This window comes from Ipomoea triloba, chromosome 3, assembly GCF_003576645.1.
Source record: "Ipomoea triloba cultivar NCNSP0323 chromosome 3, ASM357664v1".
Lineage (NCBI taxonomy): Eukaryota > Viridiplantae > Streptophyta > Magnoliopsida > Solanales > Convolvulaceae > Ipomoea > Ipomoea triloba.
This window is the reverse complement of record NC_044918.1, coordinates 15461774-15482434: the sequence shown is the minus strand read 5'-3', so window position 1 is coordinate 15482434 and position 20661 is coordinate 15461774. Positions and strand designations below refer to the sequence as shown.

Genomic DNA, 20661 nt, shown 5'->3' with positions numbered 1-20661 from the left:
TGTGAAGGAGGTATAAATGCATATGCCATATTTGCCTTGAATATTCCAATTTTCACATGATATAGAAGGAGCAATTGGAGGTGATTCAATAACAGACAAAAAAGTTTTCTTAAAATTAACTTTGAATGTTTATTACAGTAATCTATAATGTAGGACAAAATGTTTTCTTAATATTTGATGCACCATCGGTGTATAGGTGTTATATATCAGCGAGGTGAACATTTGACTCACCAAAAACCTTATGCTTCAACCACTTTTTTACTCTTGGGTGTCTTTTCCTTTTTCTTGCTAGTTTTCTTAGTTGCTTCACTGCCACCATCTTGCTCGCTTTGGTCTTCAATCCTGGCAAAAACTGGTTGTGGTTGAGCCATAACCTGACCAGCCTTCAGCCCACCCCACGCGGTATGACTCTGCAAGAACAAAACCCGATAATTATGAGGCAAAATATGTTCCATAGAGAGTCGAGGGAGAAATATGGTGAGAATGGAGAGCGGGGTGGAATAAGTGTGTACCCAAGTGACACCACAGAACTGGTCTTCAGTGTAGCCAAGTTGGGTATAAATCCTGAAGCTTAAGCTCGGTGTAACTGGAGATAGAGCTACAGCTATGATTCTCACTGCTTCCAGTACAATAACAAGATCCTTGATCAAAAGAAAAGGGAAGAGTGAGCATTTTTTGAGGAAATGATAGTGGACTTATAAAGATGTTTTCAAAGATACAAGTTCAAGAGAATCATCTTATGAGTTATGACAGAGAATTATGGATTGCTATAAAGCAAAAGTATGAGAATTTCAATTTGAATTGCCATTTATTCCTGATCTAGTTAATCAGCTGAAGAAAAGATACTACCTTGGCTGCAGTTTCGAAATCTGCACCGCCTTTCTTGAAAAGAGACCATGGTGCTTGTTTATCAATATATGAATTCCCAGCATTACCAATCTCTAGCACAGCCTCACAAGCTGAGGATAGTGCAAGGTTCTCGTAGTGAGATCGTGCCTTCTCAACCTACAAAAGAAAAGTATTAGGTTCTAGTTTCCAATCCTACCATATAGGTAAAATGTCACAGAATAATTGGCACAAATTCTACATATGGTTCATATAATCATATCACACTTGATGATGACAGACTCAACCATTAGCCAAGGCAAGGATTACTGTTGCACGAGAATTACCAGTTTTTCAACCGTATCCTTGAGTGTATTCCCTTCAGCTGCAGCAATTGAATCAACGGGCAAAGTTGATTGGCAACTCTTCTTCAGTAGCCCGAGTGCACGGCTTAGAAGATTTCCTGCACGAGCAATTTTGAATCAAGACTTGGAAAAAAACTGCTTAAGCTCCAAAACGTGAGATTGGATTCATGAAACTTGTAAAATACCAACTGTATTGGCAAGATGTGCATTAATAATGTTGATGAAGCGTTCCTCCGAGTAGTCTCCATCACTACCAAATTCCACCTCCCTGAGGAAAAAGTACCTGACCGCATCAGATCCAAATCTATGAACCAAGTCGGTTGGCTCAAGTGTATTCCCCAGCGACTTGCCCATCTTCATGCCATCCTAAAATTTTAAAAATAAAAGCAAGCTGCATGAAAGTGAAAATAGGCATATGAGATTACTAGCATGCCGCATGCATGCACATATTTGTATATCTTCTTGTATTTTATATAAGTCAAACATCAAAGTGTGGTTAAAAATATTACATTGCAACAACTAACATTCTGAAAATGAAGTCACGAGAGAGATGATGTTTGTTAAAACAAATAAAACTTAAACAGGTAAGTGTTGGAAAGAAGAATTGCAAAACTAATTATTATGAACCTGAGAAAATGTTTTACTCAAGTTTACATGGGGTACAGACATCTGAAATAGTTCATATGAATTTCCCAACAATTGTCTTTCTCTAAATCTCTCCTATAGTCCTATATATGAGAGCGCATTTGATATTAAGAGAAAGCGTGCATTAGAAAGTGCACTAAGATACCTTCGTCAAGAATCCGTGGCCAAAAACCATCTTAGGGAGGTCCAACCCAGCTGACATCAGCATAGCTGGCCAATAAACTGCATGGAAGCGCAATATATCCTGTAGGAAACCATGAATAGTAAATTCAGTAAGTGAAGGTTTTATTTTAAAAAAACATTCCAACAACTTTTATGACCAAGAATCTTTGGCAACTTGTTTTCTAGATCATCTAAAAAGAGATGTCAGACCTTGCCAATTAAATGGAGTGATGCAGGCCATTTTGATGAGATAGCATGCTGTAAATCAGGTATCTCCTTATCCTCCAAAAGAGCAGATACATAACTGCTTGAGACAAAACAAAAAAAAAGGGCTTTGGATAAGAGGCATAAGGACAATCATATAAAGAAGCAATGAAGAATATTATCATTTTTTTAATATAATGTATTTTCTTAACGATGGTTTGGAGGCGGTACTGGCCGTACTGCCACTACCCAACTTCCATAGCACATAGACAGTCTTAATTCATCCATTATTGAACATCAAATATAAGTAAATTTACTAATAGAATCAAGTTCGGGATCAAATGAAATAATGAACGAAGGATCAAGTCACAAGTATTTCAAGACTTTGAAAACCTTGAAATGAAAAACATCTAAATGACTTTATAGATGCAGGAATGTATGATTTTTAATGCACTAATCAACATTATGAGCTAGGTTGAATCCTGTTAACAAATTATAAGACTTGCCTCACTAAACATGTTTTGTCTGCAATTGCATATATAGTTACTTAAGTGAGTTAAGTCATGTATGTAAAAAGAGCATAAGCATATGATGCTTGTCAGATGACTAGCAAAGAGAACGTACACAAACAAATATGTTATGGGCACAGTGATATAGAAGTCAGGAATGAAGAAAAATATCAGAAAACGCCTCACACCCACTCTGAATTGTTGCCCACGCACTAAATGCCTAAAATTATTGTAGTGCCAGAGACAATTAGATTACTCACCCCAACAAAGCATCGAACCACACATATATGGTTTGCTTAGGATCATTAGGAACTGCAATACCCCAATCCACTGATGCTCGGGAGATGGAAAAATCTTTGAGGCCACTTTTAATCCAACCTTGCACCTAGAAACATTCTACATCAGTTTTATACAGCTTTAAGGATCAGAAATTGTACAAAAATATAATCAGCTAAGCATCATTACTTTGTTTTAACTGATGGAGAACACCAGTCCCCAAAGGACATCTTTTAGCAAGCTAAGTCTGATAATAGTCCTACTAGAATTCATATGGAATAGATTAGGATTAGTTGTAACCAATTAAAAAAGAACTAACCAGATATATTATTTCTTATTTATAATTTCAAATAACATCCTTCATGGCTTTGGAGACAGATTATACTAATAACAAATGAGCAAAAACTGTTCTTTATACAAGAATACATGATAAAGAAATTTGGCTTCTGAGGAAATCATTGTATAAAGAGCAGCATAATAAGATCTGAGGGCTATGAAACCTTGTTATAAGATTCTTTAACACTTTTTTTAACAGGTGAACCAATGATCTAAAGAATCAACATACTTCTCACCTCATTTAGACGAGAAGAGGGCTGCACAAAATCAGGGTTTTGCAGTAATTTTTCTTCCAATTGCTTTTGATACTTTGACAGGGCAAAGAAATAATTATCTTCCTTTCTTCTCACGCATGGCTTTAAATGCACAGGGCAGCAGTCATTTTCTAGCAGTTCCTTCTCATCCTAAAATGAAATCAATATTACGCACACTACTAAGAGACAAGAAGTAAGAATCTTACATCTATGCAAATAAGAGCTAGACACATGAAATTAGCCAAATGCTATGTTTACTCCACTACTTGTACAAACTGATATGTCAAACTGTAGAAAACATAATAGAGAGCAAAAAGGAGATCAGACAAGCAGTATGCACTCATGGGACCAAAGGGTTGTTTCTATAAAGAAATACAGTAGTCAATAAGTAACTCTCTTCCATTTTCCGAGAATATTTTATGAATGAAATGTAAATGCAAATTCTGAATCATTGGTTAGAATTCAGAGTATTACTTCCATTACTCCTATAATGAGATGAATTATGAATAAAGTTGATATCTTCTCCTCAAAGAATCAAAATTTAAGGCAGCACATTATATTAGGGGCAGGATAGAAACCTACTGCTTTGCATAGTGACTACAACATGAATTGAAATTGATTTAACAGTAAACAGAATATAGGAAGCTCTAAAACAAGAGGTAGTTTTGCAAATCCAAGAATGCACCTTGTACTCCTCACAATTGACACAATAAATTCCCTCGTAATCAGCTCTGTATATGTCGCCATTGGCAAAAACCCTCGAGTAAAATTCATTAACGATAGCTTCATGTTTTGAATCAGTTGTTCGGATAAACTTGTCATAACTGATGTCTAACTGAAACAATAAGTTTAAAAAAAAGGAGGCAACACAATTTAAGATTACAGCCAAAAAGTATAATTCAAAAATACATGTAAGTATAATACTACTGAAATATCAATACTTGAAAATTATACATCTTTCCATAGAGCTTTGTAAGCTTGTGATATAACATCACAGTGTTCCCTTGGGCTGGAACCACGAGCAGCTGCCGCAGTCGCAATCTTCTCTCCGTGTTCGTCAGTGCCAGTAATGAATATTACCTTCTTTCCCAGAAGCCTCTACAAGTTAAAAAAAATGAAAATTAAACAAATTAAAACAAAACAAAAGTTCTCCATTGTTTTCAAGTGGAAGAATAGCATCTTAAAATATAGTAGTGGAAAGGCCGAATGTAACCTGAAAACGGGCAATGGCGTCGGCGGCGATGGTGGAGTAGGCACTGCCCATGTGAGGAGGGGCATTCACGTAATAAAGCGGAGTCGTGAGTACAAATTTCTCGGAACTTCCGCCGCCATTGTTGGCGCTACAAGTACAATAGAGAGCTCCTCCGTAGCGCCTGGTATTCCAACACTGATAGGTTTTGCGAAGGAAAATTCGATTTCTGAAGCGGAAATTGATGGAATTGGAAAAGGGAGACGATGAGAACCAGAGGCCATTTGGAATCGACAGTTGAACTCTACAAGCCATTGATGCTCTGCAACTCCAATAAGCTTCAAAATGGAAGCTTATGAGTTATGACCGGTGTGCAGAAATGCAGAAGAAGGAGATAGGCTCATGTGATTTTGGTTTGGACTTGATGGGCTACATAATTTGGGCCTATATTTTATAGGGCCCATAGTTTTCAATTTGTTTGGGCCTTTTAGTGGTTTGTCCCGCGGGAAATGGGTTGTTATGCCGCGGGAAATGGGTTGTTATGGGTCTACATTCACATACACTATACTCTATATTCACAATCTGTAAACTTCAAATTCACACATTACAGGTTTATATGTTTAGTAACTATATTACCACTGTTATGCATTCACACATTCAAAACTCTATATTCACAGGTCCTATAATCCACATTCACAACTTGAGAACTCTACATTCACACATTATAGGGCTACAAGTTGTTAGAACTTTTAACTCTATTACAGATTTACACATGCATAACTCTACATTCACGATTTCTATACTCCATATTCACAATTTGAAACATCTACATTTACACATTTCTGGGCAACTCTACATTCACACAATCATAAATCTACATTCACGATTTCTATACTCTACATTCACACTTTGAAACCTCTACATTCACACATTTTTGGACAACTCTATATTCAGTAATATGTTTACTAATTAAAAAAAAAAAAAAAAAGACAAAAACGACGTAGTTTTGGACCCAGGTCCACCTGGCAAGGTGGACCTGGGTCCATAGCATAATTTGACGCGAGAAATAAGGTGCAATAGTTTGTAGTTATATCATGTACCTGTGTCCATTTACATTGTTCACAATTTGCATGTTATGAGTGTAAATTGTGAACATTTAGTATATCATGTACTGTGTCCATTTACATTATTCACAATTTGCATGCTATTTACGGTTATGAGTGTAAATTGTGAACATTTAATATGTAAATTGTATGTTCGGTCTTTTTTTTTTTTTTTGAGTACTACTGACTCTGTTACAATGTAGTATCGATCTGTTCATAGCTACTTTCTCAACCTACTGAAGTACAAAGAGTACCTCCACTGAGGCTGAGGCTCGAACCCACTCCCATCCTCATAAATATTGATCAGAATAAAGATGCGTACTAACATTTAACATTCCTCATAAATATTGAATTATTATACCCTACATAAATTAAAAAAAAAAAAAAAAAAAGAAGTCATCGAACTGGGAAATTAAAAATTAACCCTCTACAACTTTAATCTTCATTGGCCTCCCATCCAAGGGGAGATTGTGGTACTTTCTTAGGGCTCTCATAGCATCAAAGTGATCATTGAAAACAACTTCTGCAATTCCCTGTCACAATTAAAGGTACAAACAAAACTCGTACCTAGTACTCACCATACAATAACGCGCAATAGCACTTTTTAAACTATACTAACTAATAAAAAAGTAAACTCTTTTAAAACATTTTTCATAACTAAATCATCACTATATATATATATATATATATATATATATATATATATATATATATATATATTGGCTCTAGATTGTTAAGGTAATTTTAGTATTTATATTACGTGAATAAACAAAACTCGTACCCACTGACAGTTTTTCCAGTGAAAGGCACAAAAGCAATACGAATGGTCACAAATAATGCAAACCGGCACTCAAGAAACCAGTCACGACCGTCGGTTTTATTTGCAGGTTTTTAAGGTACTCGTACAACTTATCACTAAAAACTCATGGGCAAAAGTAGTTCATTCCAACCTTATTGGCAGCCATGAAAATTCCCCAAGAGTCTTACATTTTGAGTGTAACGGACTCATTATGTGCTCTGATAATAAGTGTAACGGACTCATTATGTGCTCTGATAATTATGTGCTCTGATAATGAGTGTAACGGACTTATTATGTGTCGGGTAATAATGGTTGGAGCCGTTGGAGTAATGGTGGGGAGCTGTTAGAGTAATTCCCCTCTTCAATAACTTGTAGCGGGACTTATTATGTTTACGGTAATAAACTACTTTTTGAATACGATAACGATTATGTTTACGGTAATAAACTACTTTTTGAATACGATAACGCATAATATTACGGTAATAAACTACTTTTTGAATACGATAACGCATAATAGCACTTTCTAAACTATATTGATTATTAAAAAAGTAAACTCTTTTAAAACATTTTTCATAACTAAATCATCACTATATATAGATTTTGGCTCTAGATTGTTAGGGTAATTTTAGTATTTATATTACGTGAATAAACAAAACTCGTACCCACTGACAGTTTTTCCCGTGAAAGGCACAAAAGCAATACGAATGGTCACAAATAATGCAAACCGGCACTCAAGAAACAAGTCGCGACCGTCGATTTTATTTGCAAGTTTTTAAGGTACTCGTACAAGTTAGCACTAAAAATTCATGGGCAGAAGTAGTTCATTACAACCTTATTGGCAGCCATGAAAATTCCCCAAGAGTCTTACATTTTGAGTGTAACGGACTCATTATGTGCTCTGATTACTCATTATGTGCTCTGATAATTATGTGCTCTGATAATGAGTGTAACGGACTCATTATGTGTCGGGTAATAATGGTTGGCGCCGTTGGAGTAATGGTGGGGAGCTGCTGGAGTAATTACCCTCTTCAATAACTTGTAGCCGGACTCATTATGTTTACGGTAATAAACTACTTTTTGAATACGATAACGCATAATAGCACTTTCTAAACTATATTGATTATTAAAAAAGTAAACTCTTTTAAAACATTTTTTCATAACTAAATCATCACTATATATATATGAATTCTAATCATATGAGAACTATGCACCAAGTGAGAATGTGAGGACAAATCTAAACCATTGATCTGCAAAATCTGACGGATGAGAAATCAAGTATAAAAATGAGCGGGGTTATTTTCATAAATATTACAAAATTTTGTTTATTTCAACCGTTAGATCTACTAGATCAACGGTTTGGATTTGTTCTTACGTTCTCACCTGGGACATGGTTCTTACAGAATCGTTTGTTCAATTTTTTGTTAGATCTGTTAAAAAAAAATTGCTTTTCTAAGCGTTCTATTTCATCTGGTATTTTGTAAGAATCAAATAGACAGATAGAGTCCAAAATAAAATATACTTATACTTCTTTCTTTTTATTTAATAAAAAGAAAGAAGTATTAGTATTCAAACTAATAGTAATAAAAGAAACCTTCGCATGACTATATATACGGGACTGGCTCAAGGACCTATATATATATATATATATATATAGATTTTGACTTATATGTGGCCTGAAACTCCCATGCCCATGTGGTCGTGCGGTTGCACTTTTGTTGTCGGATTAAAGTAATCTAACGGTGGCGATATAATCTTAGTATTTAAAAAACTGCAATTCGCGTATGGAGGGACGCCGGGAAAGTCACTTCGTCTGAGTAACCAACCCGGAAAGGAAACGAACAAAGCAGTCTTGAAATCCTTTTAATTTTTAATTCAAATGCTATTATGGAAACTGATATCTTTTATCTTTTACTAAAATAAAAGATTAAACAACCGAAAGAAACAAGAATCGATTTCCAATAGGCTAACGAACAACAAGATTATTCGAAGAATACTGGAAACAGAGAGACGGACGAACAAATTAAATTTGCAAGCACAAAATGTCAAACAAGGAACTGCCTAGCATATATAGCCGGCACAAGATAATTTCTGAGGCATCTTCTTATTTGAAGAAGGGGGAAGGTCCATTTCTTTACACTGGCTATACAAATTCTGCAGAAGATTGGGGGTTTTAACTGCAGGATGGAGGGAAAATCATTGGCTATACCTAGTGTGCAGGAGATTGTCAGAAACGATGCTAAGGATGTTCCTGAAAGATACATACAGAACGAAGATGATCATTAATCTCTTTTTGCCTGAAAATGGAGATGAAGATGAACTGAGAAAGTTAGATTTTGCTTCGAAGGAATGGGGTTTCTTTCAGGTATACTCTCACCTCCCTTGCTTGTCTTTTTCATTTACCAAAGAATTGAAGGGAGATGCAACCTTGCAGGAGATAGATCATGGCGCTGCAAAATATGGAGGCAGCTGTAGCATCATTCTTTAAACTCCCTGTGGAAGATAAAGAAAAGTATGAAATGGCAGAAAACGATATACAAGGATATGGGCAAACCTATAGTCTCTGATCAACAAAAACTTGACTGGAATGACTCCATGTTCTTAGTGATATTGCCACCAAAATACCCAAGTACTGGCCACCCACATTAGTAGGCTTCAAGTATGCACTTCCAATCTCTGCAGTATTGATTAATATTCTTTCATGCTTAATCTTCAATCTTCATGATTTGATGCCTTTGTCCTCAGGGAAGCCATCGAGCAGTATGCTAAAGAAATAGAAACGGTGACCACTGAGATTTTAGCCAATTTGTCACTGTTAATGGGCATGGAAAAACACAGTCTAAGACAGATGCATGGAGAGGCATTAGATTGAACTACTACTCACCTTGTGCTAACCCGATCTTGTTCTTGGAGTTAGACCTCATTCTGACATTAACTCCAATACTCCATATCTCTACTTCTGCAAGAAGATGAGATCACGGGCCTGCAAATAAGGCACAAAGAATCATGGGTTCATGTAAATCCTATTGCAATTTCCAAATGCAACCGTTGTTAACATAGGTGATGTTATGGAAGTAAGCCAACTCACCCTGCATAAATGTCCTGAACCTGATATGCTTTAAGCCATGCCTGCAACTAAACAGTGCTATTGGTTTCTTGGTTTTTCAGGGTTGGAGTAATTGGGTATACAAAAGCATTGAACACAGAGCTGTTACAAACCAGACAAAGGCTAGAATCTCTACTGCAGCATTTGTAATTCCAGAAGACCAGGTGGATGTTGGGCCCGTTGAAACAATAGTGGATGACTGTCTTCTTCCAAGAAAATACAAAAGTGTTAAGTATATTGATTTTATTAGATACAACCTGGCAAGGAAAATGGATGAAAAATTACACACACACTATCTGAAACTATAAAGCAAGCAGTTGTTGAAAGTCGATTTTCTCAAAATGTCAAAACCATGTAAGAAATCAAACTTCTGACTGAATTTGGTACAGTCAGTGGATGAAGTGTACACTGTTATCCTTTTTGTTATTCTTCATGGACCTGATAGGAGTTAATAAAGGTTCTTTGAAGGGTTGGTATATGTAATTACGTTAACGTTGCAAATAATCCAAACAAAAAACTACTGAAATAAAACTCCAAACTTAACAACTCAGAGCCACATCTGAGTTGGCCATAACTGCGCTAGTTCATGAGTGCATATTTAACCCGAGTCTCATATATTACCTCAAATTCTCATCACATGTTAATATGATGTCTTTGTAAATAGGGAAGCAGTTAATCAGTACGCAACAGGAATTGAAAAGGTGGCTTAAGGAAAAATTAACTGAAAGCAGACAAAATATACTTCCAAATTCCTCTGGCATAAGGAAAATGACACACTAACCTTCCATGCATAAGTTTAGCAGATTGGCATGTCCTTCCCCTGCTCCTTTCTGTACAATCCAATTGAAAACCCCAAAATTTTTTAACTTTGGTTTTATGTTTTCTTCCTTTGAAAGATGAAGTCACTGTCTGTCTGCCGGCTTCTTGGCTTATGCTGATAGTATCATTGGACCTAGGATACTAATACTTCTGTTGGGCTATATACAGTATATTTTAAGAAAAAATGAGCTTGGGGTAGATAAGCATACAACTGTAGAATCAGAAGATCTTGTATAAGTTATGATATCAAGTGTGGACTTTACTTATAATGAAGGAGGCAAATCAACATAATGCAAAGTAAAGTAATTAAATAAAATGTCCAGCTAAGAACAACTACTAGTATAAATAAATGATTCACCTAATATGGAAACATAGGACTGCAGAATGCAGAAGGCAGAGGGATTGGGATGGGGGGCTCCATGACTGTTGCAAGTGTTCAAGAACTTGTAAGAAATCATCCTGAAAATGTTCCTGAAAGATACATACAGAACAATGAGAGTGGGCCGATGATTTCTCAAGTGTTTCCAGATTTGCCTGAAATTACTGTCATAAATTTATCTTTGATGGCGATAGAGATGAAGATGAAAGAAAAAAGTTAGACTTTGCATGCATAGAGTGGGGATTCTTCCAGGTAAATGTCATGCAGCTACTATTATCTGATCATTTCTTTACATAGTACTATGATGCGTGTATATATATAGACTTTGCATATAACACCTAGTATCCCCACCATAAAACTAATCCAGATTTGGTCCAAGTAGTGCCGAGTCGATCCTCCACCTTATAGTTGCATTAGCAGCCCGTTTACCAACTGTCCCAAACTACTAGGCGTGTGTGAGTATATATATTTTTGTATACAAAATAACAATAATCTTTCAAATTTGCAGATAGTGGACCATGGGACACCAGAGAAGGTGCTACATATATAACATGAAGGCAGCTGTGGCTGGCTTTTTTGAGCTTCCATTGATGGAAAAGAATTAATATGCAATGCCTGCAAATGAAATCCAAGGATATGGCCAACTTTTTTGTGGTCTCAGGTCAGCAAAAGCTAGAATGGTGTGATCTGATGTTGCTGGTTACAACTCCTTCAAAGCATAGAAGCATGAAGTACTGGCCACAACATTATCGGGATTCGAGTATGAAATTTCATAAAATCTTTTTCACATCCGCAAAACAAACTTCAAGAACAACCAACCCACCATCCCTTTTGCTGGTTTTGCAACACAGGGAAGCAGTCGAGGACTATTCATCTGGACTGCAAAAGGGTGACTGATAAAATCTTTGGGAATCTGTCATTGTTACTGGGATTGGAAAAGGAGGCTCTGAAAGACTTACACAGGGAGATGAAGCAAAGTGTCAGAATAACTTATTATCCACCTTGTGCTAAGCCTGATCTTGTTCTACGAATCAGTCCACACTCTGATGCCAGCACCATCACTTTACTTCTGCAAGATGACGAGATCAGTGGCCTCCAGATCAAGTACAAAGGAAGATGGCTCCCAGTAAAACCTGTTCCCCAGATCAAGTACAAAGGAAGATGGCTCCTAGTAAAACCTGTTCCCAGTGCATTAGTCAACATTGGAGATATTGTAGAGGTACACAGTCATTAAAATCTTGTTTTGTTCTAAAAAGTTCAGAGAATGTCACATATGCAACTCAGACAAGAAAATAACAGCATTTTTCACACTCACTGTTCTTCTAGGCCTGGAGCAATGGGATGTATAAGAGCATTGAGCACCGCGCTGTTGTCAACGAGAAGAAGGCTAGAATATCTGTTGCAACATTCATATCTCCAGAGGATGAAGTGGCCCTGTTGAGGAGTTGGTGGATGACTGTGACCGTCCTAGACAGTATAGAAAGATGAAGTGATGATGACAACAGTTTACACTCTGTTTTACTTTGTCAAAATATGTTATGCAACTCTTTCATAATGCAAAGTGAAGAAGAAACACTTAAAGAAAAACATGTTGTTATAAGAACACTGAAAATGTTCACCAGTCAAAAACACCAGAGCTGCACATGGCACATGGGCTGCACACCGGCAACATATTTACACCGATGGGTGAACATGTTCCTACTCTCTACATCTTTAAACCTAGAACAATAACTTGAATCTTCTCTACCGGAGCTTTGACTATGTTCACTACTACACTAGCCCGACCCTAGTTCTATGTATATCCTCAAAGGTAAAATGTACATTAAAAACAGTACAACCAAGAAGTTGTTTGTAATATGTAGTATGGGAGAAACTAAATCTGAACAAAATAAGGGAAACAGAATAGTCCTTGTTTATCTGTACAATTTCTATCCTATGCCATCCACGCAATTTCTTTCATAAATATTCAGGTGGGATAAGAATCAGATTTAGCTTTTATATCGCGAATTCCAAATGCAGAAATTTTTGTTGAAAAAGGGAAGGGAGTGTAATACCTCCCAAAAGGGAAGGGAGTGTAATACCTCCTGCTGCAACCAGTTTCTCCATCTGGGCAACTATGTGCTTTCCAGAAGTGTATTTTTTTTTAGAATATTCAGGTAAACCTTATTCCGGTTGAAACAAGTGAGTATTGTCCAAACAAGTCAATATCTCACTTTATAATTCATGAATGCTTTCTATTAAAGCCCGCATCTGTACTACCCAAGACAACATGCTATATTTTTCCTGCCTTCATTTCTAGTACATAATTGTTTTAGAAAAATGATCAAATAAGTCTCTTGCAGCATGAAAAGAATTTCTCCTTTTTATGATATTTCTACTTCTATTTGCAAGTTATTAAGGTACCCGTACAAGTTAGCACTAGAACATGGGCAGAAGTAGTTCATTCCAACCTTATTGGCAGCCATGAAATTCCTGAAGAGTCTAATAAAGCTCTTACAGCTATACCTGTTCTTATTATTCAGCAATTTGATCTGATGGGAGGAATGGAATTCATATTTGTGGAGGTAATTAATTGCTCTAGCTATTCTTGCAACTACATACATACATACATATTTCCAATAATTAAGAAAGCTTTAAGGACAGTCTAATAGGTTAGACTAAATTTAATTTTTGGCATACATAGTTACTAAAGAAACATTAGGTTCATTAATTCTATTATAAAGCCACCACAACCACAACCAAGTATACAGTATTATATATTATATAAGAAACATAAAATAGGGGCAAACAACATATACCAAAATGACAATGATATACAAAAATGTCGGGTACAGTCCATACTGACATACTGTACTGTATATGTAGCTTATACGGTTCGTTATCAAGTCAAAGAAGTCCATACTGTACTGCATAGGTAGCTTACAGTTTTTATCAAGTCAGAGAAAATTTGAATATTAAATGTTAAACAATTCAAATCTCATTGGCCTACCGTCCAATGTAATACCCCTATACATTCTAATAGCTCTGATGGCATCCCCAGGGTACGAGTAGACCAATTCGGCGATTCCCTGCAACAATTACACAATTACATGTATTATTGAACAGCTTATAAATCAATCAGTAAATATATAACAATTACACAATACACATATTATTGAATAGCATACCGTTGATTGCCCTAACCTATTGCACTTGAGAGTGCAAGTAGCCATAGGGCCAACGTGGGCAAAGAATTGCTGCACACACACCATTATGAGTAGTGTAAGAATAAATTATGCAAAAAGATATATAAAAAATGTATACTATTATATAAGACATATGAAAAATACATACTCTTATATCATCACTGGTTACTTGGTCCCCCAAATTGTATACACACAACATAGTCGAATGTTCCTCCTCAATATCTACCCGTTCTTCAATATCTACCCGTTCTTCAAATGACTGCATTCACAGAAGATAATTATATGCAATGACAGCATTGAATACTTAAAAAATTCTCTAAAAAATCCTCATTGAAATATTCCAGCACCAATTCATAACAGATCCACTGCATTAGGTATACCTATGTTTCTCCACAATCAATGTTCTGGAGCTAAGCGATTAGATGATACTCATATTTCCTTATGCTTCATTAAAGTAAAAATGTTCTATAAGTCACTCGAATCAAGATGTTTAAGAAAGTGGTATACCCGTTGTTCAAATAAGAAGATAAGTTTTTAATGACCCCATTCACAAAGATATATATATATATATATATATATATATATATATATATATATATATATATATAAATTCTCTAGAAGAATAATTATAAAATTCTTAAAAATTGTATGTGCATGTAATAACTGCAATGAATACTTAAAAAATTCTCTAACAAATCCACAATGAAATGCACAACAGATCCACAACTTTCATAAAATTCATAACAGATCCACTGCATTAGGTATACCTATGTTTCTCCACAATCAAATGAATCAATGTTCTGGAGCTAAGCAATTAGATGATACTCATATTTCCTTATGTTTCATTAAAGTAAAAATGTTCAAGTCACTCAATCAAGATGTTTAAGAAAGTGTTATAAAATCCCAGGGTTTGTATTTTGTAATAGTGTTGGAACTTTTTCCCCATTCCAGTTCCTAACCCACCCAACCCAACATTCATGATAGCATTAATTGGATGTGCATTAACTGCATATAAAATTCTACAATGACTTCCCCCCATCCACAGATAATCATACACATAGGTGAAAAAACTACCTCATGATATGTCAATGGCAGCGGAGACCAGGCCCCTTCCGCTCTCCGGTGGCGTGGGCGGTGGCGCTGGGGCGGAGGTGATCGGGATCTTCCCTGACGGGAACGGGACCTTCCGTGGCGGCGTCCGGAACGGGAACGGGACCTCCCGTGGCGGCGTCCGGAACGGGAACGGGACCTCCCGTGGCGGCGTCCGGAACGGGAACGGGACCTCCCGTGGCGGCGTCCGGAACGGGAACGGGACCTCCCGTGGCGGCGTCCGGAACGGGAACGGGACCGTCCGGAACGGGAACGGGACCTTCCGTGGCGGCGTCCGGAACGGGAACGGGACCTTCCGTGGCGGCGTCCGGAACGGGAACGAGACCTTCCGTGGCGGCGGGAACGGGACCTCCGTTGGAGCGGGGACTGAGGGCGAGATGGACCCGAACGCACCATGTTTCGGAAAACCCAGGTGGGAGAGAATTGCTTTAAGTTGACAGAGCAATTCTTGACAAAGCGGGGAACCCGAGAAAAGCTTGCTTCGTTATATTTTATTATACTAGCGGTGGCACGCGCGATGCGCGTAGTATAATGCCCAACAAAAAAAATTCTTTGGTACAATGAGGGGTTATCGAATAAATACAATGATATTAAAAAATATGTTAAAATTTAAATTCTTTGGTATTTTTTTTGTAATTTTTTTTGTTTAAATTTGAATTTAATTAAGAGGTCAAGAGTGTTATTTCAATAGTTATGTACGATATAAATATAAAGAGCTAGTTTATTTTTGTCAAACGGAGATTCATACATACAAGTTTATTGATAATAAATAGAGTTGTAGCATTTATATATACAAGTTTATTAAAATTGTAGTTCATTCTCCTACATCATTGTTAGTGTCCTACTTTGGGTTTTTTTTCGTACAGTTTCTAAAACAAACATAGAAACTTGTGTTTTTGGTTGTTCATATCTCATATTCAAATAAATGTACTAACATGTAATGCTTTTATTTCTTTAAATAAAGTTAGTTGTGTTGCACGAAAGAAAACATAAACAATTTGAAATGAAGACTTATACATGCATTTAAATTCTTGTCCATCTCAATAAAAAAAAAAAGTTGTGTCAAATTGCATCAATGTATAATAAAAAATATAAAAGTACGAATCGAACATGTACAAAATGATCTCCAAATGATTCGTTTCATTCAGCTTCGATAAATTCCTAAATCACGTGAAAAAGCATTTAACATAGTTTGAGTTTTTGCTTGTAAACAAATTTGCATATTAAACAAACTAAACATAAGTAGTGCTAATAGTCTACCTCGTCTAACAAGTTAATGTCTCCTTCTGGTTCAAGATACCAATTGTTTTGTTTTTTTTTTTATAACCTCAGGACAGTAAAGGCTGACTAATGTTTGATTATTTATTATCTTTGTTACGAAGAAGGGAGCGTATCTGTTTTCCAATTGTTCCCTTTTCACCTCAACCATAAATAACATGCCAAGTCCAACCAATGATTGTATTTCTTTTGGCAGTTGAGGGGTTATGCGCTTATGCTTTGCTCGGAGGTCTGATGCTGTTCTGCCAATCAGTTGGATGCAGTCTTTGTCCACCAATTTCAATTTTGCATTTCCATTGGCATCTTCTACTTGAAGCTTTAAATTGTACTTGTCGATGCCCTTTGTCCAATTTGTCAAACATTTTTTGCACTCATATTCACCAGAAGGAAGGGGAATGAGTCGACTATTACAATCGTTTGCTTGGCAGCACAGAGCAAACCAGTTGTAAGAGTTCTCTACTGCAACAATTTTTCCACCAATCCAAAATTCACCAGCCTTACAATTATAAACAAAGTTTTATTAAATTTATATTCATGCTAACACATTAAAAAATATGTTCTAGAGTGCGCTATTTGAATGTAAATATCACGAGATTATGATAAAGTGGTCCTATTTTTCAACCCAATGCAACTTACTTTTCCTTTTTCGTAGATATCTTTAATTGAGACAATATGCATGAGAGCATTGCTTAAGTCCTGTAGTGTCTTTTCATTAGTTGAAGTCATACTTGTGCTTTGAGGCTCTGTAAGCAGGGAAAATAGAAACAAAATTGTTTAAGGCATTTAATTATAAATAAATTCTATTTGTTTGACAATAAAATATGTAGTAACATAATCATTTGCTCAATTGTGTTGATACTACATAATAATGGTCGAGTTTGTGTTACTAAAAGATATTTAAATAAGAAGAAGTAACTCACTTAGGATTGTCAGGTTATAAGAATGAAATTTTATGTTAAAGATAGCTCACCGCTTAATGGATACGTAAAAGTGGGGAAATTCGCAGCATCTAATTCTCTGACAAGTGTTCTCAAAGACAAGTTTAACATGTACTTGTGATTGGTTGTCTTGTGTTTGTGCACATTAGTCGTCACCACAAATTTTTTTATGCGATAAACTCGGCCCTCTTTAAATTTCTTCGCATACTTTCGAACACATTCATTCGGAATATGGATGTTAATAAAGGTGCCCTGTTGTGTAAATGCAGTTAACACCTTTAACAGAATCTATATGCAATAAGAAAGAGTTTAATAAAACACAATGTTACAAGTGAATTACCTCTTCATCGTGGAAGATGTATTGTAAAGAATCAGGTTCAGAGTAATTTGTGTCGACGAGGTACAACATTTGTATGAACTTGACGTGTATCGATTCCGTTGTGTTCGTTGGAGAAATATAACGTAAGAGAATGTTCATAGAAGCCATGAGTGCTAGAAACAATTACAAGTATACGATACTATGTGAATACTTTTACCCTAAAAATTTAGAACGCAGAAGTTATAGTAACTATAATGAAGTCTATATATACAGTTTGAAAGTTTGTAAATTTGCCAGTTATAATTAATGATTAGTAAGAATAAAAGAATAAAAAGTAATATAATGATGTATTTTATACCTACAGTTTAGGAAGTCGTTAGAGTTAACAAGTATCAGAATTGGTTGAATTGGTAGTAATGCTCAACTGGTGTTGCTTACAGTTTTGGTGGAGGTGGACAAGGCCAGCTGAAAAAACCAAAGAAAATGGAGAGTTATGAGATTTTGCTTTATAATCAACTCATAACATTTAATTGTAAAACAACTTACATTATAAAGCATGAAAACATCAGCAAAACCAGATGGTGCAGAGATAAGAGAAAATCAAGTATCGTAGTCCATTTTGTTTCCTTAACCAGGTAACAGGGTTGGACGCCTTTCCACAAAAAAGCAATAAACTTTTTTTTTTTTTCAGCAAAGGACAAGGTTGAGCATCAATCACGAAATAGGAAAGCAGCCAATCTTATTTTTTTTTTTTGTCTTAAGCACTACAAAAAAAATATACTCAGCCACTCATGTTTTTTTTATTCAGCAGTCACAAAAAGACACTCAACCACTCTTGTTTAAGGTGATAATGGAGTTAGTGGATTTTAACTATTTTTTTTTTCATATTTTCAATAATTACTAATGATAGGTAATGTGGTAATTGGATCCCTAATTTAAGTGATAATAGAGTTAGTGGAAGTAATAATTTTAAGTGATAACGATGACAAATATTTATCAATCATTTATTGTCATTCAATGATGCAAATATATGAGTACAATAGACATTTATAAACATAAACAATTTTTAGCTATTACCTTGAGTGGGTATCTTATGGTAATAAATCATTTATGTGTCTAAACTTTAATTTATATGTCTTTGTCAAGATAAACATATGGAGTAAATGATTATTTAGCATTATGGTATATTATATTCCGTGTATTACAAAGTTAAATATTTGCCATATCTAAAAAGTGTTACAAGTTTAATAAAGTGATAAATCTAAGAACAAAGACAAAACAACAAACAATGTGAGTTACACTTAAGAAGATTTTAATGCCAATCAAATCATTAATTTATATAAAAGTTTAACAGTTTAATTAAACATCATGTGAGACTATTGAAGACTTTTGATTATTTCGAGGGAAATTGGTGTGCCAATCAAGAAAATTTAATGTGCAGAAGTTGTATAAAACAGTAGATTTTTTTGGAAACAGTAGTGCAAATTGTCAACGTAGCTGTCCTTTCGAACAATAGATGTCATTTTACCATATACAGTAGCCGTCGGTTGATGAGGATGCTCCATTTGGGGTATATTTTCTTCAGTTTATTAAATTGTTGTTCACATCTTTTTTATATTTTCAACATTTTTATTATAAGTTCTCTTCTTAGTTTTATCTTTTTGTTTATGATTTTTCATAATGGCAAGTCATTCTACTTCCTCTCTTCCTCACAAAAATGACTCAACCGATGATCATTCATTTTGGAATTATTTTCAAATATCACCATTGAGGACTAATGTATCTCAAACGAGTATGGATTTAGCCTATGTTCAAGATATAGTGGATTTACAATTAGAGTTCAACGAAGTTGTTGGTAAGTGTTACACTTTTTCATAAACTTTACTTCTTGTGATATATATTGTTTTAATGGGTAACTTCTTATTAAGGTGATCTAGCTACGAACGTTGTGGCTAAAAATCAGAATAATATTGCATTTATGGAGGAGAATAATGCCACTTCTGGGATAGCTGTAGGAAGTATTAGTAATGATGTCTTACTTGGGAAAAATAGGATTAAAAATTCCTTTCGTAATCCCAACACAATAACTAAAGAAGAGATGCTTCAGTATTTACATCTGCAACAAGCTGACGCTGCAAAGAAATTATTGATTAGCTCATCTACTTTAAGGAGGGTATGTAGGAAATTAGGAATTTCCGAATGGCCTAACCGGAAATTCTTGACTTTGGAAAGGATGGTAAAAAATATCCAGGTATTTGCAGTTTATTTATCAACTTAGTAATTGATATTTTTGAATGAGAGATAACAATTTCCTTTTTGTAGGAATTTGGGAATATTCAGGATGAAGCGGAGGTTGAAAGGATAAAGAGTGATTTGGAAAATAAGAAGAAAATGTTGCTTGATAATCCAACAATGAAATTGGATAAGGCAACTAATAAACTTAGAGTTACTATTAATAGTAATATTTCGTATAGGAAAAAATGCAATAAATGTAAACGTTCTTCTTCTTATTACCTTCCTGTAACCCAACCTGAGAGTTCATTACATGTTCCTCAATTTTTTGATAATCTAGAATTAAATCCTCAGCAAATAGATGAGGTACTTGATTTTTTGCATAACGATGAATAAAAATATATTCTGAATCAATACTCCATACTTTTATCGTTTGGTTCTATCAAGTACATAACCCTTAAAATTATGCATCAGTTTATATATTTTGGCTTATACTTTATTTCTTTCACATAGTATTTAGCAAATTGGACATAATTATATATTTATCCCATAATTTTGATAAACATATCGAAAATGAGTTTAGTGGGAAAATCTAACATTTAGGACCTATAACACATATTTATTATCTGAA

General features: G+C 35.3%; 2 protein-coding genes across 11 annotated transcripts; both read right to left on the bottom strand.

The window, feature by feature from the left end:
- Nucleotides 1–81: 81 nt before the first annotated feature.
- On the bottom strand, nucleotides 82–5122 carry LOC116011900 (methionine--tRNA ligase, chloroplastic/mitochondrial). Its single transcript, XM_031251327.1, has 12 exons — nucleotides 4790–5122; nucleotides 4531–4674; nucleotides 4262–4411; nucleotides 3559–3726; nucleotides 2971–3095; nucleotides 2208–2301; nucleotides 1981–2079; nucleotides 1376–1556; nucleotides 1173–1288; nucleotides 850–1005; nucleotides 513–641; nucleotides 82–410 (listed from the first exon to the last, which is right to left on the bottom strand). The coding sequence occupies exons 1-12, from the start codon at nucleotides 5078–5080 to the stop codon at nucleotides 240–242; spliced, it is 1824 nt and encodes a 607-aa protein (XP_031107187.1). The 5' UTR covers nucleotides 5081–5122; the 3' UTR covers nucleotides 82–239.
- A 3469-nt stretch (nucleotides 5123–8591) lies between these two features.
- LOC116014220 (serine/arginine repetitive matrix protein 2-like) lies at nucleotides 8592–15716 on the bottom strand. 10 transcript variants are annotated; one of them, XR_004097361.1, is made up of 14 exons: nucleotides 15228–15716; nucleotides 14302–14412; nucleotides 14136–14204; nucleotides 13958–14036; nucleotides 12284–12435; nucleotides 11928–12146; nucleotides 10948–11060; nucleotides 10552–10800; nucleotides 9884–9973; nucleotides 9753–9799; nucleotides 9549–9647; nucleotides 9219–9429; nucleotides 9042–9114; nucleotides 8592–8915 (listed from the first exon to the last, which is right to left on the bottom strand). XR_004097361.1 is itself a non-coding variant. In XM_031254229.1 (4 exons), exons 1-4 carry the CDS (start codon nucleotides 15657–15659, stop codon nucleotides 13923–13925), a joined length of 726 nt encoding a protein of 241 aa, XP_031110089.1. In that variant the 5' UTR covers nucleotides 15660–15716; the 3' UTR covers nucleotides 13747–13922. The 10 variants fall into 10 exon arrangements, 1 of the variants encoding a protein (XP_031110089.1); XR_004097363.1 differs by having other exon boundaries at nucleotides 9753–9793; XR_004097366.1 differs by adding an exon at nucleotides 11792–11847 and having other exon boundaries at nucleotides 9753–9973; nucleotides 10552–11060.
- Nucleotides 15717–20661: the final 4945 nt, after the last annotated feature.